Genomic DNA, 27,802 nt, shown 5'->3' with positions numbered 1-27,802 from the left:
CGCCCCCTGATGACTTGATTAGCCTCTGTGCATCTCATCTCGTCTGAAAATCTTCCTGAAGAGTCGCACAGAACCTTTGTTTACCATTGAATGTAAACGTTTGTAGAATAATACATTTATCCGGTGCAGAATCTGAAAGATAAAAAGAGGGCATGCGGTGACAAGTCCCCCTCCCGGCTGGAGGTGGGCGGCCAGTCAGCAGAGAGGTTCTGCCCACACACTCCCTTTGTGCCTGCATTTGACACAACGGGGACGTGTTCTCTGCGCGTTCTGTTTGTTTTGTTCTGGATAGCTTGTTTGTGTTTGTGGGATTTCATTTGATCATTTGCTGAGCAACACCTCCTGGCATCCTTCCCCATCAGAACTACCAAGGGTCCCACCGTAGGGATGGGTTCTGGATTAGATGAGGTCCTGCCGGCCAACTTTTGGGTCGTTTCCAGTGAGTTGCTCTTACGGACCCCAAGGATGGACAGATTCCTAGCGTCCACTGCTGGCTGAGAAAGCTGAGGCTGAGCTGGGGGGCCTCCCCCGGGTCGAGTCGCACTGTCAGGGGCCGCAGAGCGTAGAGAGCCGAGTTCTGGCCTCATGACTCCTCGCCCAGAGCTCAGCTCATCGACCATCAACTTTGTTTCATGGCACCAAGTTCCTGCTAGAGAGATTCCCGAAATCATCAGAGCAAGCAGCTACCGAACCCTTCAGGTACAGGCATGTGGAAGATGACAGCCCCTCCCTGAAATGTGAGAAGGCCAGATCCCCCCAACACCTCGCCTACATCTGGTTCTTACCTTGATGCTCCATTTTCAACAAGCCTGGAGAAGAGACAAGTTGGAGAGGGGCTTCTGGCCCCCAAACACTGTCTGTGCTGAGAATGTGGCTGCACAAGGGAAGTGACAACAGGAGAAATTTAGAAACAAAAATCCAGTGCATCAGAACAAGTTTCAGCTGCCTATGAGGTCATTCCATGGAGATTTTCTCAAAGTCCCATGCCCTGGGGAAGGCGGGGCTGGAGTAATTCCTGGGTACAGAGGGGACCCCTCAGCTGCCCAGGTAGTAGGTCTGCTAGAGGCGGGTCTCCTCCCCTGGACTTGCCAGCATTCGGAACATGCTGCGGGATGGGGGCAAAACCAGAAATCCCCGTGGGCAGAGCCTGTGGTCAAGGTGGGTACTCAGCCTGCTGGGAGGGTAATCTTCTAAATGGCCTTCTCTGCCTGTTGCCTGGAGATTGTCCCCTGGGGTCCAGGGTCAGAGATGCAGGAGCCAGCCCAGTGCTTCCAGGTGCTTCCACTCCCCGTCAACCAGGGAGGGCACTTGTCAAGTCGGGAGAAGCAAGTGGCCACCGTGAACCTAGCACTGCGTGCGTGACACACGTTGTCTCATTTCCTCTTGGTCAACACCCTGTAAGGAGGGAAAGTCATTCCCAATTTACAAACAAGGAAATGAGGCCGATTATCTCACTCAAGGTCAGCCTGAGCTGCAGCTCGGGCCGACGAGCGTGGCAGGATATCCCTTCACCCTGAAATGTGCCCAAGGTCCCCTTCCTTTGACTTGAGCCTACTTCTCCTCTGAATATTACTTCTCTGTTTTTAGTCACTAGAATCAGAAGGCCCTTGGGGTGGCGGGGGTGGGATGGGGGTGGAGGGGAGATGGGTGGGGGCGTGGAGTGTTGCCACTCTTAAACTTCACATGAAGGTAGACCCAGGAGTGCAGGCCTGAGCTGTGGTGGTGAACTGGCCTGTTTGGCAGCAGCCGTACACCCTAGGAGTAAGTGCCCCTGTCCTGCAGGCACCTGCTCTCTAATAGCTGGGTCAGACTTCTAGACGCTCAGGATTCGAAGAACGAGTCGTCTCCCCAACACGTCTTTGGGGATCCTGTGCTATGTGTCAGGCACTAGGCATGCAACAGCAAGCACTACTGCACACACTTGGGGTTCTCTTGCCCAGTGTGCATAAACAGCCAATTAATTATGGCATCTGCTTTTCGGGGAGAAATCAGCTTTATTCTGCAAGATCCATCTGCAGGGCGTGTGCCCTCAGATCTGTCTCCCTGATTCAGGATTTATGGCAAAATTTAAGACATTAGGGAGAACAGGCTGGCGCGCAGAAACGCTGGTGGGCCAGGCTTTGCTTGGGGGCTTCAAGCATTTGTGGTGAGGTGTGAAGCTTTATGAGGGCTCTGAACAGTCACAATGAGGTGGGGAAGGAAGTCTGACACTGGATCTCCCTGACTGTGGGACCCCTAACTCCTGATAAGAGCCCGACTTTCAGCCCCGGTGCTGTCCCGGGTCTTCCCTTCCATGGGGAAGACGATCTTGGTTCCACAGTCATTTCAGGCGAAGATTTCTCGTGTGCGTGCTCTGGCCACGTAACTGCACATTTTCTGAGAGGTGATTCTTCATCACTGTTGATCAGAAGGGGTCAGTCGAACAGGCCCTGGAGGCCATGGGTGCACCGGTGTCCTGTCCTTCCCGGCCTGCTGACCAGAGAAGGCACGGGGCGCTTTCTCTTCTGTGTCTGTCCGAGGGTGCCCTTCCCTCCCAAGAGAAAGCCGAGCCCCGAGGCCATCCTGTGACCCTTGTGCTGAGGCCCCTGCAGAGGGTGTGGAGTTCTAGCCTCCCTCTGACAGGCCACCTTTTTGGAGCCACTTTAGAAGATAGCAAGTGTAATTACCTCCTTCGTGTCAAGTCTTTCACTGGCAGAAGCTTGAAAATGATCTTAGGGAGCCATTAAAACCTTTTGGATCAATAAAGGCATTTGTGCAAGTCACTAGTATTTAAAGCGATGGGCCCTGCAGTATCCAAGAATGCCCCAAGGGCATGTCAAGGACGTGGGACACATTCTGGTCTCTTGCTCTTCCTGACGTGGAGAGCTGTCCTCTTTTGTGAGTGAAATAATTGGGGGTTCTGGCTGTGACCGTGACATTTGTTGCAAAGCTGTAGGTCACACACTTCCTGAAGCCCCCACTCTGAATGACGTCAGCATGTGCTCGCTCATTCAGTCAACCAATCTGTATTTGCTGAGTGTCGCCTCAACAAACAGGCAGGTAGGGAGGAGCTCTGTAGGAATCGGGTCTCCTCTGACCTTCACAGCTGCCCTTCAGGTGTCATTTTATCGTCCCCACTTTAGAGATGAAGGAACTGAGGATCATAGCCCTTCTCGGGGATTCAGAACCAGAGTTGGATCCACACTTGCCTGGTTCTGAGTCTCTGGGTCCGATTCCTCCGCTTCGCTGTCTGCCTCTTCCCAAGTGGGGGTCCAGCAACCACAAGTCCGTTCGTCAAGAGTCTCAGCCCCCTAGGTTATCCTCAGATGACGAGACCCAGGGTCCCGTTGAGTTGGCATCATTGCGAGCTCTGTGGTTGCACAAACCTGACTTTGCCTGTTGGGGTCATGATGAAGGGTTGGGTCTCCCCCTGAGGGAGGCCCGTCTGAGGTCGCCCCCTCCTGAGTTGGATCCGAGGCTCTCTCCACACTCCCGCAGGATTACCCGAAGAGTTTGGTGGACATGACAAGAACTGTATTCTCTTGGATTCCAGTTCCTGTTTGGGTGAGCCGCCCCTCCCCTCACGCCTCTGCTGGCTTCCTGGGTCTTCCCTTGGAAACAGGCAGCCGGGCTCATCTGGTTGCTGCTGGAGGCCAAGGGAGGTCGTGATGGGAGACAGCAGCGGCCACTTGGGCATCTGGACAAAATTGATCTTTCCAGGTGTGAGGTCTGCCGGGCTCTCTCTGTCCCCCTCTGCTTCCTTATCACGTGACTTTAAGACCCCCTTCTCAGCCCTTTTGTTTTCCTCCGTGGCTCCAATCAACCTGCCCAGTTCTTTCCTCCCCCGTCCCACCCTTTCCTCTTCCATTAGCCATCAGACCTAGGAGGTGAAGCAAATACTTCTCCAGAAGTAGCCCTCCTCTTTTATTTTTCCTGTGAAACTCTTTTCCTAAAAGCTTCCTCTAGCTGCAGAAGGTTCCCCTGGTAGGAGAAAGAGAAGACCATTCACTCACAGAGAGGACAGAACAAGTTTTTCTATAATTCTCTCCTGGAGATGGAGTTCTTCCTGGCTCTCTAGTCCCCCTCCGCTCCCCGCTGTGAACCTAGAGCAAGGATGGCTCAGGCCACAGTATGGCCTTCTCTGATCCTTGTTGAGCCTAAACTGTCAGCATGTTCTCCTGGAAGCAGAGGCCTTGGCACTTTGGGGTATAAATGTTTTAGTTTAAGAAATGCCAATGGCAGAGGGCCTGCCCGATGGCGCAGCAGTTAAGTGCACACGTTCTGCTTCTCGGCGGCCCAGGGTTCGCCGGTTTGGATCCCGGGTGTGGACATGGTACCACTTGGCACACCATGCTGTGGTAGGCGTCCCACGTATAAACTAGAGGAAGATGGGCACGATGTTAGCTCAGGGCCAGGCTTCCTCAGCAAAAAGAGGAGGACTGGCAGTAGTTAGCTCAGAGCTAATCTTCCTCAAAAAGAAAAAAGAAATGCCAATGGCAGAAGCCTAGATTCAAAGACCAAGGTAAGTTGTTTCTTCACAAATTGCCAGCACTGGTGTGTGCAGGTCCACACGGAATCAGGTGATGGGCAACAAAACATAAATTGTTGGCAAATGATAAATCTGGTGGTGGACTCAGGAGAAATGGAATGGACGCCGCGTAGTCTCTCTCCTTCGCTTGCAGGGCAGGTACCGAGACAGGATGTCCCTGGGCCCTTTCTTGGCTCCCAGCCATCTGATCTGGGAATGAATAGGAAGCTGGCTTGCAGAAAAACAGCCATGTCCCTGAGGAGGCTGTGCCAGACCAGGCAGGCAGACAAGCCACACGGGGCAGTGGTGTCTGGAGACTGGCATTTGTGCAAGGTCCTATCACACACAGCCTCGTGGTGATTCCTAGGTGTGGCAGGTCACGTGCGGAGGCAAATCTCAGCCCCTGTGTCCATTCAGGGAGCCGTGGCAAGAGTCACCGAGAACAGCAGAATATCTAGAAGTCAGTTCTACAGACTTTGGGGTGCACGTTGTTGTTTCCTAATGTCGTCCTCAGGCCACTATTTCTGGAGGAGGGCAGTCCCTGAAAGTCCGCCCTCCTTATGCAGTTGGAGCCCAGGGAAGGCCACAGGGCTGATGCCCGTTACGTCTCTGCGCGCCGGCTGTGCGCCTCCTGTCTGCTGTACTTTCTCTTCATTTAAAATGTTAACCTTTGAAAGCACAGGTCCCCGCTCCTGAAGTTCCCAGAGGAGCCCCCAGTTCCTGGAGTTCACAGACATTTGATCTGTGTTTGGAAATACCCCAATCCTTTCCTTTTGTAGATCTCCCAGAATTCTGAGCCCTTCCAGTCCTGTGCTTGTCCATGGAGCTGGCCCACAAGCCCTCCTTAACTCTTGAACCTGCCCCCCAGATCATGTCCATCCCGTGAGGCTCCAGATTGTGTGGCCTGACTCCAGCCTCTAAAGTAGTGCTCCAAGTTGGGTTCCTTCTTATTTCTGCGCTAGACTGTCACAGGCCAGCCCAGGGCTCGGCGTAGCCCCCGGCACGTCGATGGCAGTGAGTCAGCACGAATGGGGTTTGCTTGTCCGGATACCAAGCTTAGGGTGTGATGAGCTGTGACCATCTTAGAGGCAGAGGGTGCCGTCCTTGCCCTGAGAGATGGAGAGGTGACCGTGCGGGTCTCAGGATAAGTTCCTGCACGTGTGTGCTTTTTAGAAGCAAGGCCCTTTTCTGTTCTCTGCCTGATCGCTGGAGGTCTGAGAAACTGTGTGAGGTTACATCAAGCTTGTGCGGCCTGGGGAAATAGGGCGTTTTCTAGCTCCGAGCGTGCAGGAGGCTGGGGGAAGGACAGCAGTAGCGCCCCATGGCGAGTACCGGTGGCTGCTGTTGTGATCATCCCCAGCAGAGGCCAGGCCGCTCAGGTGATTAGTAAGAGAGAGACTCTGAAGGCTGCGGCCTGAAGGGAGGGCACAGCCTCAGCGAGGCCCGCACCCCTTCCAGCTGACTGTGCAGGGTGGCGCTCATCCTCTGTTCTCTCGTCTGTTAAGTCAGGATAAACCCCCAGCTCACGGCATCTGTGTCCAGATTCCAGACTGGGCACCTAGCACTGTGCCCGACACACCGAAAGATTGCTACCTGGCAGATGCGCGTGCCCTCGACCCCCACCAATGGGACCGAGGGGCATCGCTTCTTAGCTCTGTGATGTGTGGCCTCAACAGGGACTAAGAATTCACTGCTCGCTACCTTCCATGTGATTCTAATTTCAGCATTTCACAGCTTACTTTCGAAATAGCATCTTTCATCCCCAAGTGTCTGTGCACAGGCAGAAGTGAGACCAGCCCCCTCTGCGGGCAGAAGTGTGAGGTCCAGGTTCATGCTTTTCCTGGGTGAACACCAGGCCCAGCAGGAGAGATGGGGTCGAGTAGGAAGGCTTGTACCTGCATCAGGTTCAAGTTCAGGGAGCATGGACAAAGCACTTACTGTGTGTCTGGAACTTTTGCACACCGTGGTCCCCTGGGGGTGCCGAGGTCCCCGTCGGCGGCTAAGGAATCAGAGGTGATGTGCGGCTCGGATCTCCTGTCTCAGCGCACGGGGCAGCGGAGCTGAGAATGAAAGCAGTGTCTTTCCCTCTGCCGCGCCTCTCCTAATCGGGCTGGTGACTGTCTCTGTTTCCCTCCGAGAGAAACCAAGACAATCAACAGACTCTTTCTGATCAGAGCAACTCCTTCGGGGCCTGCTGAGCTATCCTGCTTCACACTCTGCTGACCCGGGTGATTCTGCTCCTGCTGTGAATTTCACAAAAGGTCAGCTGGGCAGCTCTTGCAAATAATTCAAAATTATAACCAATGAGTGATTTTGGGAAGGGCGACCGCACAGAATCTGGAGCAGGCGAAACCTAGGCATGGCTTTCCCGCTGTCAGCCTCAGAGGCCTACCCCTGCCCCGGCTCACCCACGGCAGACCCGAGCCAGACTAGCTAGAGGCTGTCTGAATCAGAGCAGGCAGGGTTCTTGGGTGTTCAGCCTTGGAAACAAGCCTGGCTGATGTTCAGCTTGAGTATCACTTTCCTTAATTTACTGTAAAGTGCCCCGTGGGCAGAGCTGGGCGCGGGGCCCACTGCACTCACACCCTTTGTTTTCCCTCCCCGGGTAGGTCCTTGCTGCAAAAGTTCTCAACCTTGTCCTGCCAAACATGTCCCTGGGCCCGATTGACGCCAGCATGCTCTCTCGGAATAAGACGGAGGTAAGAATCTTTCTGAAAACCTGGAGGTCTCTGGGGGCTGTGAGAGGGTAAAGGCAGCAGCCCTAGGGGACCGTCCAAGTTTTAGCTCTGTCTGTGGCATTGTGCCGCCCCTTCACCAAGGCCCTGTGCAAGTGACGGGGACAAGAAGATGTGTGAGACGTCATCTGGCTTCAGAACTGGGTGGGAAGGGATGGGTGGTTGTGATGCCTGAGCTGTGTCCTAAATGTGCAAAGGAGCTAACCAGATGAAGCTGTGTATATATCAGCTGAGTCTCTTGGTTGCGAGTGACAGAAACCCAACTCAAAGTGATTTAAGCAAAAAGAGGGATTTATTGATGAATGTAACTAAGGGTTTCAGGCATGGTTGGATACAGGGGCTCAGAAGTCTTCTTCACCATCTACTCTCGCCAGCCCTCATATCCCCTGGTTTAGCTTCATTCCCAGCCAAACTCTCCCCAAGTGGTGACAAAGCTGGCTGCCAGCTGCTTTCCCTGAGCAACCCCAGTGGAAAGACAGGGCCGCTTTCCAGCAAAAGCCTCAGGGCTGAATCTTATTGGCTGATTTACAGGAAAACGGGCAGTGTCAACCCCACCCATCCTCATAGACTGAGAGTAGCAAAGAGCAATTCCCGGGAAGAGGGGTGGGAATTGGGATAGTGGTAGCAGAGAATAGAAGAATGGATTGGGGCCAGGACAAAAGTCATATGTCCATGGGTTGGCGGGGGCCGGTGCAGAGCTGGAGAGGGCTCAGAGGGAGAGGGTTCCTGGCCGGGGAACAGTGCCGCTAAAGACCTGGCATGCAGAGGACAGCCGATTTGCAGAACAGCCAATAGTTTGGTTTGACCACAACCTAGAGGGCAGCAGGTGAGTGGAAAGGGGTGATCCGAGGTCATTTCATAAGGTACCCCATGAACCCCGACCCCGGGGCCACTGCCCTGCCAGGGAGACAGTGCAGCCCCACCGGCAGAGCTCTGCTGCCTTCTGTAAAAGCCAAACTGGCTGGAAGAAGCTCACAAGGAAGAGGCAAGGTGGCTTTGGGAGAGAGAAGCTGGGGGGTTGTGCCATCCAGTTGACATCACTGCCTTTGGGACCGGACACCAAGATCAGTGTGGACAAAAAGGTCAAGGTGAATTCATGTGCCTGGGACACTGGGACTGAGCAGAGTCCAAAACCCCAGAGCCCGCTCAGTGAACCCACCCACTTCCCATTCATTGAAAGGCCAGCATTGTCCCTCCCTTTGACTGGGCCAGGCGCTGTATGCTCCTCCATTGGCAGCAGCCCCATACTGTGGACGAGCAAACTGAGGCTCTGCAGGGTGAGAGGACTTGCCTGGGGTCACCCACTGGTGGGGCTAACCTGAGAGCTCAGGCAGGCGTGGCCCCAGCCCTGCCCTGTCTGTGGGGGTGACGAACCCCTGCAGGCTTGCGACCAGTGGATGAGAGGCAACCCTGAGTATTTGGAAGATGCTGGATTATCGTCAGGATCAAGCAAATCATTTTGCCACTCTTCTGCCTCAGTTTCCCCTCTTGCCTTAGGAATTTGAAATCACGGAATTGTTGGCTCCCAGAGGACCTGGAAAATGGAGAGGGGTGCTCTGGCATTCTAGTGGCTTTCCTGGATTTCTTGGGGACTTGAGCAGTGGTCTCTAGCTTCTTTATAAACTGTGACCTCCTGGTCTCTGAGTCACTTAGGGAGTGGGCAGCTAAACAGGAGTCATCCCTAACGTGTAGGAAGAAGACATCCTTGATCAGGGACCAAAACTCCTCGGCTCCCCAGAGCCAGCTATTTGTGACCAGGCTGGCAAGAGACTGGGGAATGGTGGGGCCTGAGGGAGCCCAAGGGTATCCGGTCCACCCAAATCATCACATTCAATTAAAATCTTTTAATTTAATTTTTAAAACCCATAGTGCCTCCCAAACCCACATCTTGGAGCCCAATTTGACCCCCTAAAGGCAGACCTGTCCGGTGAAATCACAACTTGAGGACCCAGAAAGACCAAATGTGCCGTCTGGTTTAATCCTGACGTGAGTGCGATCGACATCAACCCCAGTTCACAGATGAGGAAATGGAGGCTCAGAAGTTCAATAACTGGTCCAAGGCTGCACAACCGGTCACGGGCAGAGCTGGGATCTGAACCCACTGCATTCGAATATCCATGCTTGGGTGTCACGTGCCAGCTGGTACTTATCATCAGTAGGCTCTTTGTCCTGCTGCTCGGTGACTGGCCCACGCAGCCCGTGGCGCGGCCGCTGCTCTGTGTGCGGGTTCACTGTGCGAGGGGACCTCACTGTGGGGCAGGGGCCGGTCCCCAGTAGTGGCTCTGGCTTAAATGTGCCGTCTGTACTGAGACCAGCTATCTTCGCAGCGGCTGTGCTAGGACAGCGATGGGCTGAGAGAGAGACTTCCCTTCCCTTTGAGATCCTTGAGATGAAAGACCCAGGGGTAAATCTGAGTTGTTTATCTTACCACCTGAAAATACGTGGGCAAAGAGGAAGAGAAAAAGAAAGAATGAAATGATTCCAAACCTTCCTTGTTTAAAAGTTGCAAAATTGAGAGCTTTATTCTCATTTTTGGAAAAACGGAGAATTCCATTGAAGGCCTCATAGAAGATGGCAGAGTCTGGCATGGACATCCAGCGTTCAGGTCCCCCCTTCTCTGCTGCGCCCTCGCCCGCTCCCCATGGCTGCACCTGTCCTGTACCGGGTTTCTGGCTAGTCAGGTAAAGGGGGCGGTTCTTTAGAAACGCTGGTGAATTTCCCTGCTGGGAAGACTCGGAGGAAGGGAGGCAGCTGGTCAGCCTGAAGGCTGGACCCCCGTGGCAATGAATAAGGAGCAAGAGTTCCCAGCCCTCAGCAGAGAGAGCTAGCCCCTCACCTGTCGTGTTTGCTCCCTTTTAACATTCTGCCGAGCTTTAAAAATAGCATTGCCCAGGGCGAACTGTGCTCAGGAAAGGCCCCGCCTGATGGCACCGTCAGGGTGTCTGAAGGCCTGTCTCTAGCTAAGCTGTTTCCCATAGACCTCCGCAGCTATAAAAGCCTCAGAAAGAAGCGTTTGCTAACTGGCTTCCTAAAGCGGGGAGGGCGGGGCGGGGGCGCAGGCTCCGTGTGAAGGGTGGGAAGTCTGTCTCTAGGGCAGCAGGCTGGCTTTGTCGTTCCAGTGACAAAAGCAGGATGTATGTTTGGGGGTTTGCTGTGGCAAGTGTTTGTACAACCCACCCAGGACCGTATGCACGACACCCTTCACAGCTGCCAGCTGTAGAGGCACGTTCTCCCGGCACGTGTGGAGCCCCCAGGCGTGGAGGTGCACTGTGGCCCCTATTGTGCCAACACCATCCGCTGCACCATTGTCTTGCCCTTCTTCTGTGTCAGACACGCTTGCCCTTCCATCTTGCCACAGCTCCAGGAAGGCCGTCTTGCTACCTGTATTTGCAGTTATGGAAGCTTGGCCCCAGACTAGTTACCCACCCAAGGACACACAGCTCCTGAGTAAGGATTTGAGCCCAGCTCTATCTACTCCGAGCCAAGTGCTCTTAGCACCAAAATGCTGGGGATAAAGAAGATGCTACTTAGGTTTTTAATGTTTGTCCACACATTTAGAGCCCTGCTGAGAACACTGGAGCACTGGCATTTCATCACTCCACCCTCAACAATGGGATTTTCGGAATGGAATGTGATGAAGCCCTCCCACTCAGAAAAGTCTTGAATATTCTAAATAGCTCTCCGGCCAAGGATGCAGGGGGAAGAGATGAGGAGGAGGTTGCTGAGGACCTCCCCCAGCGATAACCCCCATTACTCACAGACAGAACGTGCTCTCGGCCCCCTCCTTCGGCCCTGTGGTCTGGGCAGAAGCCGGGAGGGAGCCATGCCGCGTTCTGAGAGCTCCTTCTATTAGGGACATCCACTGTTTATATACTGAGGCAATCTGTCTTCTAGAACCAAGTGTCTGTTCTCTATAAATACGCTGGGATGCCTCCAAGCACATCCTGGCTAGTTTATAGTCACGCCAGCAGGCCATATGGTGGGTTCTGGGCGCCCGGAGAGCTGTGAGGAGTGGCCAGCTCGGCTTCCTTTCATTTCTATGGGTGGGTACCGCTCCAGACCCCCTCCCAGTATTTCAGATGTGCCCAGCATCAAGAATTAGGCCCCCCGCTCCCCTGTTGCCTGTATGTCTTTGACCCACACTGCCAGGAGGCCACATCTGCCCATCGCCTTCAGAAGGTTCCTGCCAGGTCTTGGAAAGCCCGGCCGTACTGAGGCTTTTGACTGAGTGGAACCACAGCTAAAGATAGGCCGCGGCCTCCCACTCTGTCCCCAGGACACAGCCTCCCACGGAAGGCCCCTCCGAGCACCCGTTATTAACTTTCCAGTTTAGGTAGCTGATTTTATTTTGTAACTCTCCAGCGTTCTTATCTTATAGTCCCCACAAAAGACTCATCTTTTTGAGGCAGCTAATAATTTAGCAATGCCTTAAGGGAAAGGATGAGCCATTCGCATGTCTCTTGGCGTGTATAGCTCCGGATGGGGAGCTGGCAGGGGGACATGTCAGTGGACCCACCTGCTCTCGTGCCCTGCACACGTGGGGTCTGTTGCTCCACCTGCCCCCCGGATGTTTCCTGCTCCCAGCCCTCCCCCAGCCCCCGACTCTGGGGGAAGCAGCCCTGAGCACTCGAGTGGCAGGTCCCTGGAGTCGGCGGCTGTAATGGCAGCAGAAAAGCCAGTGACTCTGTGGAGACTGTCGGGGGTAGGCTCAGCTGCCAGCCAGCCCTAAGACAAAATGAGGCGCCCCTTGCCCCCAGGCCAGCTCTTCCAGCGCCTTTGAGGGGTTGGCACAGAAAGAAGTTGCTCGCTCGGCCCGGCTCACACAGGAGCACGGCCCGGGCAGAGCTCTCTCGAGGACACCACCGGCCACCCGGCAGCAGCCCGGGAGCTGGGGCCCGAACCTCAAGGATTGGACTTGCCGAGGTTTGGGATAAGTGGCTGAGCCAGATACTAGCCCAAACAGGGGACTCTGCCCCGAGCCTGCCTAAGGCACGATTGGCTCCTGCTGGCAAAAGGAACCAAAATAAAGAACGTGAAAACCGAAATTGTGGGGAAAGGAGAGGTCAAAGGCAGTTACCAGGCTTTCTCTCCAGTTTTAGTTACGGAAGTTTTCAAGTCTACAGAAAAGTTGACATGATAGTACAATGCACACCCACATCCACCTCCCCAAGATTCACCAACTGGAAATACTCTGCCATACTCTTTCTCTATGCTTAAATATGAAATTATCAATATGGAGATATATAGTAAACCTTTTAAAATTGATTGTGGTAAGATATACAGAACATAAGATTTGCCATCTTAGTAATTTTGAAGTGCCCCACTCAGCGGCAGTAAGTACACTCACACTGTGCGCAGCCATCACCATCCACAGAACTTCCATCTTCCCAAACTGCAGCTCTGTCCCCGTGAAACACCAACTCCCCACCCCCTTCCCCAGTCCCAGGCACCCCCATTCCACTTTCTGTCTCTAGGCATTCAGATTCCTGCTCTAGGGACCTCATGTGAGTGGCAGCATACAGTATTTGTCCTTTTGTGACTGGCTTATTTCACTGCGTACAGTGTCCTCAAGGTTCATCCATGTCGCAGCAGGAGTCGGACTCTCCTTCCTTTTCAAGGCTGAATCACAGTCCATTGTGTGTACAGCCCACACTTTGCTCATCCGTTCGTCTGTCACTGGATGCTGGGGTTCGTCCTTCTCTTGGCTGTCGTGACTAGTGCTGCTGTGAACGCAGGGCTGCAGACAGCTCTGAAGGACCCTGCTTTCGATCCTTTTGGGTGTATACCCAGAAGTGGGATTGCCAGATTGTTTGGATTTGCATTTCCCTAATTAGTGATGGTGAGCATCTTTTCACATGCTTACTAGCCATTTGTGTATCTTCTTTGGAGAACTGTCTCTTCAAGTACTTTGTCCATTTGTTAGTCAGGTGGTTTGGTTTTTTGTTGTTGAGTTGTAGGAGCTCTTCATATATTCGGGATATTAAACCCTTATCAGATATATGATTTGCAAACATTTTCGCCCATTCTGGGGGTTGCCATGCTAGTTCTTTGATGCACAAAAAGTTTTCATTTTGATGTAATCCGGTTCATCTATTTTTTTCATTTGTCATCTGTGCTTTTGGTGTCATATTCAAGAAATCATTGCTGAATCCATTGTCATGAAGTGGATACGTTGTTTTGACTGAACTTTTGTTTTTTTTGTTAAGATTGGCCCAGAGCTAACATCTGTTGTCAATCTTCCTTTTTTTTTCTCCTCCCCAAAGCCCCCCGGTACATAGTTGTATATTTTAGTTGTGGGTCCTTCTAGTTGTGGCATGTGGGATGCGACCTCAGCATGCTGATGAGCAGTGCTGGGTCCGCGCCCAGGATCCGAACTGGTGAAACCCTGGGCTGCTGAAGTGGAGCGCGCGAACTTAACCACTCGGCCACGGGGCCAGCCCCTTGGCTGAACTTTTTGAAAGTAAGTTGCAGACACCACGATTCTAACTCCTGATTGCTTCAGCGTGTGTTGCCCAAGAGGATAGATCCAGAATAAGGACATTAACGCATAATCCTCTACATTATCACACTTTGGAAAGTAACATCAGCTCCCTGTCGTCATTCTCTCTGGCCCAGATTCTGATTCCTTAGTTGCCACCGACTTTTGATTTTAAGACTTGACACTACATGGTCTTGCTGCTTTGGGGCTGGCCGTTGTGAAAGTGGTCCTGCAGGATCCTGGGAATTCCTTCGTGTTTCTCTTACGGTTTGTTCAGTCCCTGGACCTGTGAAGAGGTGGCCGTGGCCAGTGTCATCGCGTGGAGAACATGGTGGCCGCTCTTTCCCTTCCCCGGGGGGCCACTCAGGACCTCTGTCGGGGCCCAAGGCCACACTTCAGGGACCTCCACTCCAAAGGAGCAAGTGAGGTTGACTTTTTGCAGCACTTCTGGCTGTGAAGACCCTCGGCCCTCCGGAAGGAGGCCCCGTTGCCCTGTGGTGGGTGCAAGCTGCCTGCTCGCACATGCCCAGGGCCATGGCCTGCCGGCCCAGCTCATCATTCAAAAGAGCAGATACCAGGTTGTCCAGGAGTTCAAGCTTTAATCGCAAAAAGGAATTTTTGGGAAAAAATATTTGGTACTTGACATATCCTTGGTTAAGTGGCAATTCATACACGTAGGCTAATCCTGATTAATCCTCTTTCCTTCCAAATGGAGCTGTGGTGTCCTCATGGCCCAGCAATTTCAGCACCGCGCTGGGCGCCTGCTCCGGCAGCCCCTCAGGCTCTCAGGCCCCCTGGGCAGAAGGGCTCTGTTGGTCCAGCGGGCTGGGGAGCCCTCCTGCTCAGTCCGGCAGCGCCCAAACTCTGCCCTCCCGCAGGCGGCACGCCAAGTTAACTAACTTTGGTGCAGCTCCCGCTTCAGGCCAGGCCCTCGGCGGGGGATGGGGACTCTGGATGGGTCCCAGTGTTCGGGGGAGGGCACATTGGCGGCTCTGTCACAGAGGACAGAGCAGCCGGCAGAGGGCTTGATGGGGTGAGCCTGAGCTTCCCCGCGGAAAGGCCTGAGTCTGGACCCAGCCCTGCGGCTCTGTCTCTGTGCCGCAGGGTGACCTTGGAAACCACACTCAGTGTCGCTGATCTTCAGGTCCCTTGAGGGATCCACACAGTGGCCTGGCACAGCATGGACACCAGGTAGATGAGAGCTGTTGTTATCACGGCTGTTTTTAAAGAAGTGCTGGTGAAGATACAGGGGCCCAGGGGAGAGAAGTGCCAGTACCAATGGTGTCTGGGCACCCGGTAATGAAGGAAACACTTGAATGGGGCCTGGAAGAGGGGACAAGGATTTCCCGGCAGACAGGAAGGGCATGGGAAAGGGGCAGTCTGGAAACAGGAACCGTCAGGGGCAGCCCTCAGTCTCAGGTGCGGAAGACGAGCACATGGAGAAAGGAGTGGAGCTGGGATGGGCACGCACATGTCCCAGGGAGGGTCGGGGGCTTCCTGGAGGAAGGGGCAGCTGAACTGAGTGTCAAAGGGAAGAGAACTCTATCTATAGGCAGCCAAGGCTGAGGGGACGACTGTGCAAGGGCCCAGAGGTGCACAGGGCAGGGAGGGCAGAGGGCTGGCCAGAGCCCCGTGACTCGTGCCCTCTCCGGCCACGGGAGGAGTTTGGACTTGGCGCTCGGCCGTGAGAGTGTGGAGGGTTCTCAGGGGCAGGGGGACCAGGGGAAGCTGGGTGCAGCCTGCAGGGGCCATGCTGTAGACAGCTGGGGGCAAGCTGGTCCGGCCCTAGAGGAGGGCAGTGTGGAGAGAGGGAGCGTGTGCTGGGCGCAAACACACCCTGTTCAGTACATCCGTCTTCAGACCGGTTTCAGTGGTAAATTCCTATCTGCATTTAGAATGTTCCAGAAGCCTGGCGTTCAGGAGCGCACAGCCCCGCGAGTCTCAGGGAAAGCAGCGCCAAGTGGCTCCCAGGAGCTGGCTTCGGGGCGCTTGCTCTGTCAGTGCTCACCTCTGTCGTGCAGGGATACGGGGTCTTCCCGCTGCGGCTCCTGGGCGTCCTTCCAGTGAGGCAGCCCCTTGGCCCGCTGCCGCCAGGCGGCTTGGAGAAAGGCCGGCTCCTTCACCCCTGCGCCCAGCAGGCCAGGCCGAGCCCCGCCCAAGGGGGCAGATGCACAAACCCCGGGCAAGGAGCAGGGTGCTCGAGCGAGCGCAGCGCTGCGGAAGGGCTGCCAGCCACGAGGGCCCACGAGGGCCCAGAAGGCCTCCCCAAAGGGGTGAAGTCTGGGCTGAAGCTGGAAGGAGGCCTGAATGAGGATTAGCCCGAGAGCGGTGGGCTGGACAAGCTGCTCGAGGTGGGCGAGGGAAGTCACTGCGCTCAGGAGAGGAGTTTCTTTCATGCAACTCTTTCTATAACAAATTGCGTCTCCTGCCATTCAAGGCAAGGGGAAAATGAAGACATTATCTCTGCAAAAACCTGCCAGTTCATTTTAGGGTTCCCACAGGTTTCTAGATTTCACAGAGATTGCTTGGGTTGAGTTGCTGTGCACCCTCTCTCCAATATGCCACAGAAGGCTATCTGATTTCCTTGTGAAAATGGATGGATTAAGAGAGATCTAAACAATAGGGGAAGGAGGTGGGAATTCCAGGATAAGCTCTAAAGCACAGGTGGAAGTATGAAGCTTCCACAGGAAAAGGGAGGGGGCTGTAGGGAAGGAGGGTAAAGAAACCCAGCTGTAGACATATCTGTAGGCCCCTGAGGGGAACTGCAGGAGATTAGACCTGCTGGGCTGTACTTCTCTGTGAAGTGGGAAGCAGTGTCATGTGGGGAGGACACATGTCTGTCTGTGCCCAGAGGGCACCCCATCCCCTCTGGCAGTCTGTGAAGGGTGGCACCCTCTAGAACCCACCAAGTCACTTCACTCTCTGTCAGGCCCAGGGGTTTATGGTCCTCACCAGGGACCCCCCACCGTTCTCTTCTGAGGAGCGCCACCTCCCCACCTTGGCTGTCCTGTGAGTCCGGAGGACCCAGCTTTGCTTTCTCTTCTCTGGGCAGGTGGCATAGCACAGCAGGTGGGTGACAGTGCTGCTGGTGGAGCCTGACTGCCCAGGTTCTCATCTTGGCTCTGCCCCTTACCTGCTGCGTAACCTTGGGTGAGTCATGTAGCCTCTCTGGGCCTCCATCTCCTCATGTGTCAGATGGCGATGACAATAATAATCCCTGCTTAGGGTTCCTGCGAAGACTTTGTGAGCAAGTGCGAGTGCTCAACACAGCACCTGGAACAGAGTGAAGGGCTTGCTGTGTTATTTGTTTTTAATATTGTTCTAATTAAAAATGTAATTTTGCAATCCATCATGGAACAGATTTTTTAAAAACAGGTCAAGAGGTTTGACAGTAGGGGTGGGGCCCAGATTTTGCTCAACCAAAAGGTTAAGCAAGCTCCCGGCTGTGGATTGCAGCTTTGTTTATCGTGCTTCAGGGCAGAGTTTCTCCCCAAGGGAGACAGAGTTCAGAAGTCAGAAGCCCCAGGTGGCATGTTCCTGGCTGTCAAGGTCACCCTTGCTGAAGCTCTCGGAGCCTCAGAAAACAGGGAAGGTAGCAGAGGACCACTAACACCCCTCAGGAGGCCAGCAGCTTGTGAAACTTCACACCCAAGAGGAACTTTCGAGGTCCCCTCAATGGGGAAACTGAGGCCCAGGAAGGAGTGGGGCTCCCCCAAGGTCACGTGGCTTGGCCTGTCTGGGCAGAAAGGCCTCCAGCGGAGTGGCTCTCCTCCCCTGCCTCCTGGGGTCTGATCAGATGCAGCCCACACTGCTCGACACCACTGCGGCTGCATCATCACTGAATCTCCCCACGTCCTCAGAGGCATCCCCACCATCACCCCATCCCACAGATGAGCAGACTGAGCCTAGGAGAGAAGAGCCTCGCCTGGATCACACAGCTGGGAAACGTCAGGGCTGCGTGGTCCTCACACCCCCAGTCTTCCCCACATCGTTCAGTCAACCCCCCAAGAAAAAGACTTCGAGTCTCAGCCAGTGGAGGCACCCCCAGAGGTCAGTAATCTGGAGCAAAGGTGCAGCCACTTGGACTCAGGTCCGCAGCCTCCAGCTGATGTCCCCAGCAGACACTGTTCTCAGCGGGCAGGAAGAGTTGTGGTCCAAAAAATGGGGGGAGGGATGTGTGAGAGAGAGTGCCAAAGACTGGGTCTTTGTTATGTGTTTTTTTTTTTTTTTTTTTTAGTGTTATGATAGATTACAAGCTTGTGAGATTTCAGTTGTACATTTTTGTTAGTCATGTTGTGGGTACACCACTTCCCCCTCCGTACCCTCCCCCCACCCCCCCTTTTCCCTGGTAACCACCGATCAGATCTCCTTCTCAATATACTAATTTCCACCTATGAGTGGAGTCATATAGAGTTCGTCTTTCTCTGACTGACTTATTTCGCTTAACATAATGCCCTCGAGGTCCATCCACGTTGTTGTGAATGGGCCAATTTCGTCTTTTTTTATGGCTGAGTAGTATTCCATTGTGTATATATACCACATCTTCTTTATCCAATCATCAGTTTCTGGGCATGTAGGCTGGTTCCACGTCTTGGCTATTGTAAATAATGCTGCGATGAACATAGGGGTGCAACGGACTCTTGAGATATCTGATATCAGGTTCTTAGGATAGACACCCAGTAATGGGATGGCTGGGTCATAGGGTATTTCTATTTTTAACTTTTTGAGAAATCTCCATACTGTTTTCCATAGTGGCTGTACCAGTTTGCATTCCCACCAACAGTGTATGAGGGTTCCTCTTTCTCCACAACCTCTCCAACATTTGTCGTTCTTGGTTTTGGATGTTTTTGCCAATCTAACGGGGGTAAGGTGATATCTTAGTGTAGTTTTGATTTGCATTTCCCTGATGATTAGCGATGGTGAACATCTTTTCATGTGTCTATTGGCCATATTCATATCTTCTTTTGAGAAATGTCTGTTCATGTCCTCTGCCCATTTTTTGATTGGGTTGTTTGTTTTTTTGTTGTTAAGCAGTGTGAGTTCTTTGTATATTATGGAGATTAACCCTTTGTCGGATAAGTGGCTTGTAAATATTTTTTCCCAATTAGTGAGCTGTTTTTTTGTTTCAATTCTGTTTTCCCTTGCCTTGAAGAAGCTCTTTAGTCTGATGAAGTCCCATTTGTTTATTCTTTCTATTGTTTCCCTCAACTGAGGAGTTACAGTGTCCGAAAAGATTCTTTTGAAACTGATGTCAAAGAGTGTACTGCCTATATTCTCTTCCAAAAGACTTATTGTCTCAGGCCTAATCTTTAGGTCTTTGATCCATTTTGAGTTTATTTTGGTGTGTGGTGAAAAAGAATGGTCAATTTTCAATCTTTTGCATGTGGCTGTCCAGTTTTCCCAGCACCATTTGTTGAAGAGACTTTCTTTTCTCCATTGTAGGCCCTCTGCTCCTTTGTCGAAGATTAGCTGTCCATAGATGTGTGGTTTTATCTCTGGGCTTTCAATTCTGTTCCATTGATCTGTGGACCTGTTTTTGTACCAGTACCATGCTGTTTTGATCACTGTAGCTTTGTAGTATGTTTTGAAATCGGGGATTGTGATTCCGCCGGCTTTGTTTTTCTTGCTCAGGATTGCTTTAGCAATTCACGGTCTTTTGTTCCCCCATATGAATTTTAGGATTGTTTGTTCAATTTCTGTGAAGAATGTTCTTGGGATTCTGATTGGGATAGCATTGAATCTGTATATTGCTTTAGGTAGTATGGACATTTTAACTATGTTTATTCTTCCAATCCATGTGCAAGGAATGTTTTTCCATCTCTTTATGTCATCGCCTATTTCTTTCAAGAAAGTCTTGTAGTTTTCATTGTATAGATCCTTCACTTCCTTGGTTAAGTTTATCCCAAGGTATTTTATTCTTTTCGTTGCGATTGTGAATGGGATAGAGTTCTTGAGTTCTTTTTCTGTTAGTTTATTGTTAGTGTATAGAAATGCTACTGATTTATGCACGTTAATTTTATACCCTGCTACTTTGCTGTAGTTGTTGATTATTTCTAATAGTTTTTTTGTGGATTCTTTGGGGTTTTCTATGTATAAGATCATGTCGTCTGCAAACAACGCGAGTTTTACTTCTTCGTTACCTATTTGGATTCCTTTTATTTCTTTTTCCTGCCGAATTGCTCTGGCCAGCACCTCCAGTACTATGTTGAATAGGAGTGGTGAAAGTGGGCACCCTTGTCTTGTTCCTGTCCTCAGAGGGATGGCTTTCAGCTTTTGTCCATTGAGTATGATGTTGGCTGTGGGTCTATCATATATGGCCTTTATTATGTTGAGGTACTTTCCTTCTATACCCATTTTACTGAGGGTTTTTATCATAAATGGGTGTTGGATCTTGTCGAATGCTTTCTCTGCATCTATTGAGATGATCATGTGGTTTTTGTTTTTCATTTTGTTGATGTAGTGTATCACGTTGATTGACTTGCGGATGTTGAACCATCCCTGTGTCCCTGGTATAAATCCCACTTGATCATGGTGTATAATCTTTTTGATGTATTGCTGTAATCGGTTTGCCAAAATTTTGCTGAGGATTTTTGCATCTATGTTCATCAGTGATATCGGCCTGTAGTTCTCCTTCTTTGTGTTGTCCTTGTCAGGTTTGGGGATCAGAGTAATGTTGGCTTCATAGAATGTGTTAGGGAGTTCTCCATCTTTCTCAATTTTCTGGAACAGTTTGAGGAGAATAGGTATTAAGTCTTCTTTGAATGTTTGGTAGAATTCTCCAGAGAAGCCGTCTGGTCCTGGACTCTTGTTTTTGGGGAGGTTTTTGATTACCGTTTCTATTTCCTTACTTGTGATTGGTCTATTCAGATTCTCCATTTCTTCCTGATTCAGTTTGGGGAGATTGTAGGAGTCTAGGAATTTGTCCATTTCTTCCAGGTTGTTCAATTTGTTGGCATATAGTTTTTCATAGTATTCTCTTATGATCTCTTGTATTTCATTGGTATCTGTTGTGGTTTCTCCTCTGTCATTCCTGATTTTATTAATTTGTGATTTCTCTCTTCTTTTCTTGGTGAGTCTGGCTAGGGGTTTGTCAATTTTGTTAATTCTTTCGAAGAACCAACTCTTTGTTTCATTGATCCTTTCTATTGTCTTTTTTGTTTCAGTATCGTTTATTTCTGCTCTTATTTTTATTATTTCCCTCCTTCTACTGACTCTGGGCTTTGTTTGTTCTTCTTTTTCTAGTTCTGTTAGGTGTCGTTTGAGGTTGCTTACGTGAGCTTTTTCTTGTTTAGTGAGGTGAGCCTGTATTGCGATGAATTTCCCTCTTAGGACTGCTTTTGCTGCATCCCAAATGATTTGGTATGTCATGTTCTCATTTTCATTTGTCTCCAGATAATATTTGATTTCTTCTTTAATTTCTTCAATGATCCATTGTTTGTTGAGAAGCGTGTTGTTTAGTCTCCACATTTTTGCACCTTTCTCTGCTTTTTTCTTGTAGTTGATTTCTAGTTTAATAGTGTTATGATCAGAAAAGATGCTTGATATTATTTCAACTCTCTTGTATTTATTGATGTTTGCTTTGTTTCCCAAAATATGGTCAATCCTTGAGAATGTTCTATGTGCACTTGAGAAGAATGTGTAACCTGCTGTTTTTGGATGAAGTGTTCTATATATATCTATTAAGTCCATCTGGTCTAATTTTTCATTTAATTCTATTATTTCCTTGTTGATTTTCTGTCTGGATGTTCTGTCCATTGGTGTTAATGGTGTGTTGAGGTCCCCTACTATTATTGTATTGTTGTTGATGTCTTCTTTTAGTTCTATTAAGAGTTGCTTTACAAATTTTGGTGCTCCTGTGTTGGGTGCGTATATATTTATAAGTGTTATGTCTTCTTGGTGGAGAGTCCCTTTTATCATTATATACTGTCCCTCTTTATCTTTCTTTATCTGTTTTGCTTTGAAATCTACCTTGTCTGATATTGGTATAGCGACACCTGCTTTCTTTTGTTCATTATTAGCTTGGAGTATTGTTCTCCATCCCTTCACTCTGAGTCTGTGTTTGTCTTTGGGGCTGAGGTGTGTTTCCTGGAGGCAGCATATTGTTGGATCTTGTTCTTTGATCCATCCTGCCACTCTGTGTCTTTTGATTGGGGAGTTCAATCCATTTACATTTAGAGTGATTATTGAGACATGGGGGCCTACCACTACCATTTTGTGTCTTGTTTTCCGGTTTTCTTCAGTTTCCTTTGTTTCTTGTCCCATGGTTTAATCTGTTCTGATGTAGAGTTGCTACTCTCTGTTGTTGTCCTTCTACTTATCTCCTCTGCTCTTGGTTTTGTAGCCCCTTTCCTTTTTTGGATTTTTCAGGAATGAGGGTTTTCCTGAGGATTTCCTGAAGAGGAGGTTTTGTGGCAATGAACTCCCTTAATTTTTGTTTATCTGGGAAAGTTTTTATTTCTCCATCGTATTTGAAGGATATTTTCGCTGGGTAGAGAATTCTCGGCTGTAGATTTTTGTCCTTCAGATTTTTGAATATATCATTCCACTCTCTTCTAGCCTGTAAAGTTTCTGCTGAGAAATCTGCTGATAGCCTGATGGGGGTTCCTTTGTAGGTTAGTTTCTTTTGCCTGGCTGTCCTTAATATTTTCTCCTTGTCGTTGACTTTTGCTAGCTTCACTACTATATGCCGTGGAGTTGGTCTTCTTGCATTGATAAAGTTTGGAGATCTATTGGCTTCTGTCACCTGAAGATCCATCTCCCTCACCAGATTTGGGAAGTTCTCAGCCATTATTTCTTTGAATAGGTTTTCTGCCCCTTTCTCCTTCTCTTCTCCCTCTGGTATACCTATAATCCTTACGTTGCATCTCCTAATTGTGTCTGATAATTCTCGGAGAGTTTCTTCATTTCTTTTAAGTCTTGCTTCTCTCTCCTCCTCTGCCTGCAACAATTCTATATTGCCATCTTCCAAATTGCTAATTCTTTCCTCCATATTATCCGTCCTACTGTTCAGAGCATCTAGATTTTTCTTAATCTCCTCTATTGTGTTCTTCATTTCCAATATTTCTGTTTGGTTCTTCTTTATCGTATCAAACTCTTTTGTGACATAGCTCCTGAACTCGTTGAGTTGTCGGTCAGAATTCTCTCTTAACTCATTGAGAATCTTAATGATGGCTGTTTTGAAGTCATCGTCATTTAGGTTATATATCTCATTTTCTTTGGGATTGTTTTCTGTGTATTTGTTGCTTTCTTTCTGTTCTGGAGATTTAATGTATTTTTTCATATTGCTTGATGTTGTTGATTTGTGCCTCCGCATGGAGATAGAGTTTAGTTGCTCCTTTCACTTGTTTCAGCTGCTGCGGTGGGGGGAGCAGCTGTTTATACTTCACCAACCAGGAACCCTGTCCGTAGTTGCTAACTGGGCCTGGGCCCCTCTTCGTAGCCACAGTGGCCCTTTGGATTCCCTCCTCTGCCGTGGGGGCCGTCACAGGGGGGCTTCAGGCTGCAGGTGCCTACTGTTGCAGCCCACCTAGATGTGCTCTCTCCTTGGGGTCTGCAACGGTGTTATGGGCTTTTCCAGCGGCCAGGGGTGGGATCACTTATATTTGTCGCTCCGTTGCTGTTGGCACCCACCAAATCTCACTTGTCCTCTATGGGTCGCAGGAGAGCTATTGGCATCTTCTACAGTCTGTGGTTAGTACACCTAGCTATGCTGCTTTTGCCCTGGGGTCTTCCAGCCTTGTGGCTGGCGGCTGGGTGCCTTCTACTGGTGCTGTGCAGAGGCTTTCCCTAAGGCTGCTGTGAGCCTGTAGGGTTTCCCCCTAGGCTACTAAGCTGGGTCTCTGGAACTCTCTCCAGCCCCAGTCCTCTCCGAGATCTCCGGCAATCCCTAGCCTCACGGGGTGGGCAACGGCAGCTGGGGGTCGCCTCGCCCTCTGGGATTCTCTCCGGGCCTCTCCCGGAGCCGTGAATGCTCAGCGTGGCCCCTCTGCTAATGGCACACAGAGAGTTTTGTCTGCTGCCCGGGCGGAGCTCCGGCGCTTCCCCTCCGGGTCGCAGAACCAGCCTTTGAAAGTTCCCCCAGCCCCGGTCCTCTCCGAGATCTCCGGCAATCCCTAGTCCCACAGGGCGGGCAACGGCAGCTGGGAGACCTCCGTGCCCTCCGTGATTCTCTCTGGGACCCTCCGGGTGCCCCGAGCACCAGGCTGGGTCTCCCCGCCAATGGCGGGGAGAGACTCTCCCCACGGGCTCAGGTGTGCAACTCCAAAGTTTCCCTCTGTGTTTAGGAGTAATTGCAGGGGGTTTAGGTAGGGTTCTGGTCACCTGTTTCCACCGTCGCTCCTCTGTTGTGTTCTCGCTCCTGCCCTAGATGTGTGTGGATCCTCTGGGGGCGTCCGTTGGAAGAAAGCCGCTTGCGGGTACTAGGCTGCCCGTCGGGGTCGGAGAGTTTTCACCTATTTCCACATCCTCCCGGAGGAAAGTCCATCCGCCTTCCGATGTATAGTCGCGTGGGTGTCTCAGACGTCCTGAGATGCTGTCTGGATATCCTTTGTCAAGCGATAAGTGTCCAAATAATTGTAGACTCGAAGGGCGAGAGACAAAGAGGACTACTCACGGCACCATCTTGGCTCTTCTCCCTTTGTTATGTGTTTTTAATTAAACTTTGTATTTGGAGAAAACTGTGACTCACATGCTGTCATGGGAAATAATCCAGAGGGGTCCCATGTACCCTTTATCCTGTTCCTCCCAATGGTGGGTGACATCTTGCAAAACGCTAGGACGGATATAGTCTATCCCATCACACAAAGACCCCTCCTGTTGCCCTGTTATAGCCATCCCCACTTTCCTCCCGCCCTCACGTCTCCTTAGCCCTGACAACCACTAACCTAGTCTCCATTTCTCTAAGTCTGTCATTTCAAGAATGTCGTAGAAATGGAGTCATACAGTAAGTCATCTTTTGGGACTGACTGAGTGGTCTTTGGTTTTGAATGGGCTCGTCCTGCTGCCCAGTGCTCTGGGCTTGGGCCTGATCTAACAGGGAGAGCCCTGTCTGGGTCCTTCCTGGGGCGACAGGACATGTCCTCCCTTCAAGGAGGACTTCTGGTGGACTTAGATCTTAAGCTCTCAAAAAACAGAGGCCACCATGATTGGGCCAAAAGGGTTTCTTGAGAGGACGGTTTGCACCCTCTGAGCCTCAGTTTCCCCACATGGTATGGCCCTCCTCTTCCCTCCTGGTCCATTTCCCTCTGCTGCTCACCCCCTGCCCTGGTGGTGGCTTGCACCAGGGGCCTGCCCTTTCCCCGACATATCTGGCAGCTCCTTCCCCAGGCCCAAAATAGGCCATTGTGTAAACAGGGCCTACGTGATCAAGACATGGAAAAGGAAGCCAAGAGCAGGAAGCCACGTGGGCCATCAGAGCAATTAAACCCGGGAGCAGACTCCCCCAGGGGCCTCACGTGCAGGACACATGGGTCAGCAGGGCAAAGTGGAGGCCGCTTCAGGCAGGAGGTGGTCTGATGGGCTCTGGCCCCGTGCACTCGTCCAGGCACGTCCCCTGCAAGGAGCATCAAACGGGGCTGCTGGAGCCAGGGTCTGTCTGAGATGGAGACCCCAGACAACGGTGGTTTCAACAGGAGAGAACCTTATTTCTCTGTATGGTGATGTATCAGCATCAACAACACCCATCTTGTTGCTCTCTGGTTCTGGGGTGCAGCCCCCTCCTGGTGGCGTCAACTCTCCCTGCTGCACCTGTGTTCTGGCCAATGGGAATAGGGAAAGGGGTGAGGGCAGGACAAACCCTCGACAAGAAGGTACACAGGGCACTGCTGTTTACTTCCTGTTGGTCAGAGCTCAGTCATGTGACCACATCTAGATGCAAGGGAGGCTGGGAGATGTAGTCTTTCTTCAGGTGATTGTATTCCAAAGGAGACACCCAGGGTTCTATAGGGGAGAACAGGAGCTGGCTAACTAATCACAGCCAGGTTTCTTCCTGTAAAACGGGGATGGTGAGAGCCATTCCTCATGCCGGGTGCTTACGAAGGCTAAACATGTTGAACACAGTGCCAAGCGTGTTGGAAGAGCTCAGAAATATTAGCTATTCTTATTTCCTTTACTAACTGAGATCCTGCACATCACGCGTGGCACCATGCTGGCACAAGGTCTGTGCCATTCAGGGGTGCTGCAGTCACCATTGCTCTTGTTAGCGTCAGCTCTCCTCTGACTCCAGGCTCAGGGCTCTCGGGGGCCCCACAGCTCTCTTCCCAAACAGGGCTCCTGGTGGACCCTGAGTGAGCCCCTGCTGCAGCCATGCACTGCCCCTGCCAGCGCCTTGTCCTCTCAGCCCCCCAAACAGATGGCCTGGCCCTGCAGGATTCACGCCAGCTCAGCTGCAGGAAGTGCTTAATCCGTCTCGTGTGGCTTCTCACAAATGGTCTGGTTTGTTGTGCGTGGTCCCCAGCATGGGAGGAATCGGGGCTGGCAGGGGTGACCAAGGACAGCCTGTCCCCTCTCAGCATGCATCCAGAATTCTGGACGAGGCCTGGAGGGGTGGCAGGAGAAGGGGAGATGTAGCCCCCACCCTTGGAGAATCAGAGTCAGCACACAGCGGACACTCTGGCAGCCTCATATGGCAGCTGTCTCTGCGCTCCTTGTCCCCGGGGCCCCTCCTGACACCTTACCCAGTCCCGACACCACGTGGCACTTCTCCAAACAGCCGAGAGCTCACTGGCAAGGATGAGGGAAGTGAGTGAAGATGCATCAGGGCCTCACACCCACCCATATGGGCCTGAGAGAATTGTAGAAACTTCTCACCCCGATTCTGTGGGGCAGATGCCCCATCTCGGGCCATGGTAAGCAGGCAACTCACTGTCTCCTTAAAGGCAAGAGGAATGAAGCTGGAAACCAAGGACGGTGCCAGAAAGCCCCGCAAAAGGCTGGGGCGGGTTCTGAGCCACAGCAGGGAGTATGTCAGAGTTAGGTCCCTGCCAGCCTGTTGGCAAAGGAGGGAGGAGACAGATGGCAGGGGGCAGGCCTCCCTGTCAGATGGGCAGGCGGCCTTCTGCGGCCCAGAGGGCACGGAAGCTGGAGCCCACTGGCCCAGACCTGCCCTGGGCTTTGCTCTCCCTGAAGCCCATGGGGCAGTGCCCTGGCCGAAGCACCTTCAGGACCTCCTCATCCTGGCCCCACATTCCAGTGTGGCCCCCATTGTTCCTGTGGGGGTGTGTGCCCCTCACCCACGTGAACAAGGTGGACATTAAGTCAGGGGCGACAGACATAGAGCAGACAAAATACACTTGGACTAACACCAAAACGTCTCCAGAGCCACCCCTGAGTGGAGTGGTCAGAGCCAACAACTCTATGAGCTTGTATTTAAGAAAACATGAGTTGGCACTTGAACCTGTCCAGAGCACACATGTGAGTGTGGAGTGCGAGAACAGAGCCTGGAAGGAGAGAAAGTAGCACGGTCGGCTTTGCTGAAGGGCTGGCCACTGTGCTGCTGGCTCGCAGCCCCCACTCCCCAGACCCAGCTGCCATGAACGGAGTCAGCTTTTCAGGCCAGAACAGAAGGAATAGCCAATGGGAGATAGATCTGGGCCTCTGGAAGGGAGCCCCCGCCCATGAACTGATGGAGCCCTCTCTCTTTTTTCTTCCAGGTCGACCTTTATAACGCAGACCCCCTCATCTGCCGGGCAGGGCTGAAGGTATGCTTCGGCATCCAGCTTCTCAATGCCGTCTCACGGGTAGAGCGGGCCCTCCCCAAGCTGACGTTGCCCTTCCTGCTGCTCCAGGGCTCTGCTGACCGCCTGTGCGACAGCAAAGGAGCCTACTTGCTCATGGAGTCCTCCAAGAGCCAGGACAAGACACTTAAGGTGAGCAGCTGCCCCCCCCCCCCCCGCCCCGCCCCGCTTCCCCAGGCCGGAGGGAGGTGGCGTCCCTTTGGGCACATCTGCGCAAAGCCCCGCAGGCCATCCCCAGCGGGGCGTCTCGGGTTAGGGGCCAGCCTGGCCCCGCTGGGGATAAGTACCGGGAACATGAGGCATCTATTAATTCTGAGAGAGCACACAAGTAATTAGCTGATTGTTCGCA

General features: G+C 51.8%; 1 protein-coding gene across 4 annotated transcripts in view; it reads left to right on the top strand.

Moving 5' to 3' along the window:
* MGLL (monoglyceride lipase) overlaps positions 1–27,802 on the top strand; it is a 121,611-nt gene that overhangs the window by 87,593 nt on the left and 6,216 nt on the right. For 3 of the 4 annotated variants that reach the window (XM_046645658.1, XM_046645648.1, XM_046645629.1), the window contains exons 6-7: positions 7,117–7,206; positions 27,370–27,585. In XM_046645658.1, coding sequence (XP_046501614.1) covers positions 7,117–7,206; positions 27,370–27,585 — 306 coding nt within the window. The remainder of the gene's footprint in view (positions 1–7,116; positions 7,207–27,369; positions 27,586–27,802) is intronic. The other variant, XM_046645639.1, reaches the window with a different exon arrangement.

The sequence above is a fragment of the Equus quagga genome, chromosome 1 (genome assembly GCF_021613505.1).
Source record: "Equus quagga isolate Etosha38 chromosome 1, UCLA_HA_Equagga_1.0, whole genome shotgun sequence".
NCBI lineage: Eukaryota > Metazoa > Chordata > Mammalia > Perissodactyla > Equidae > Equus > Equus quagga.
Note: the sequence above shows the minus strand (reverse complement) of the source record. Positions and strands in the feature narration are given on the sequence as shown.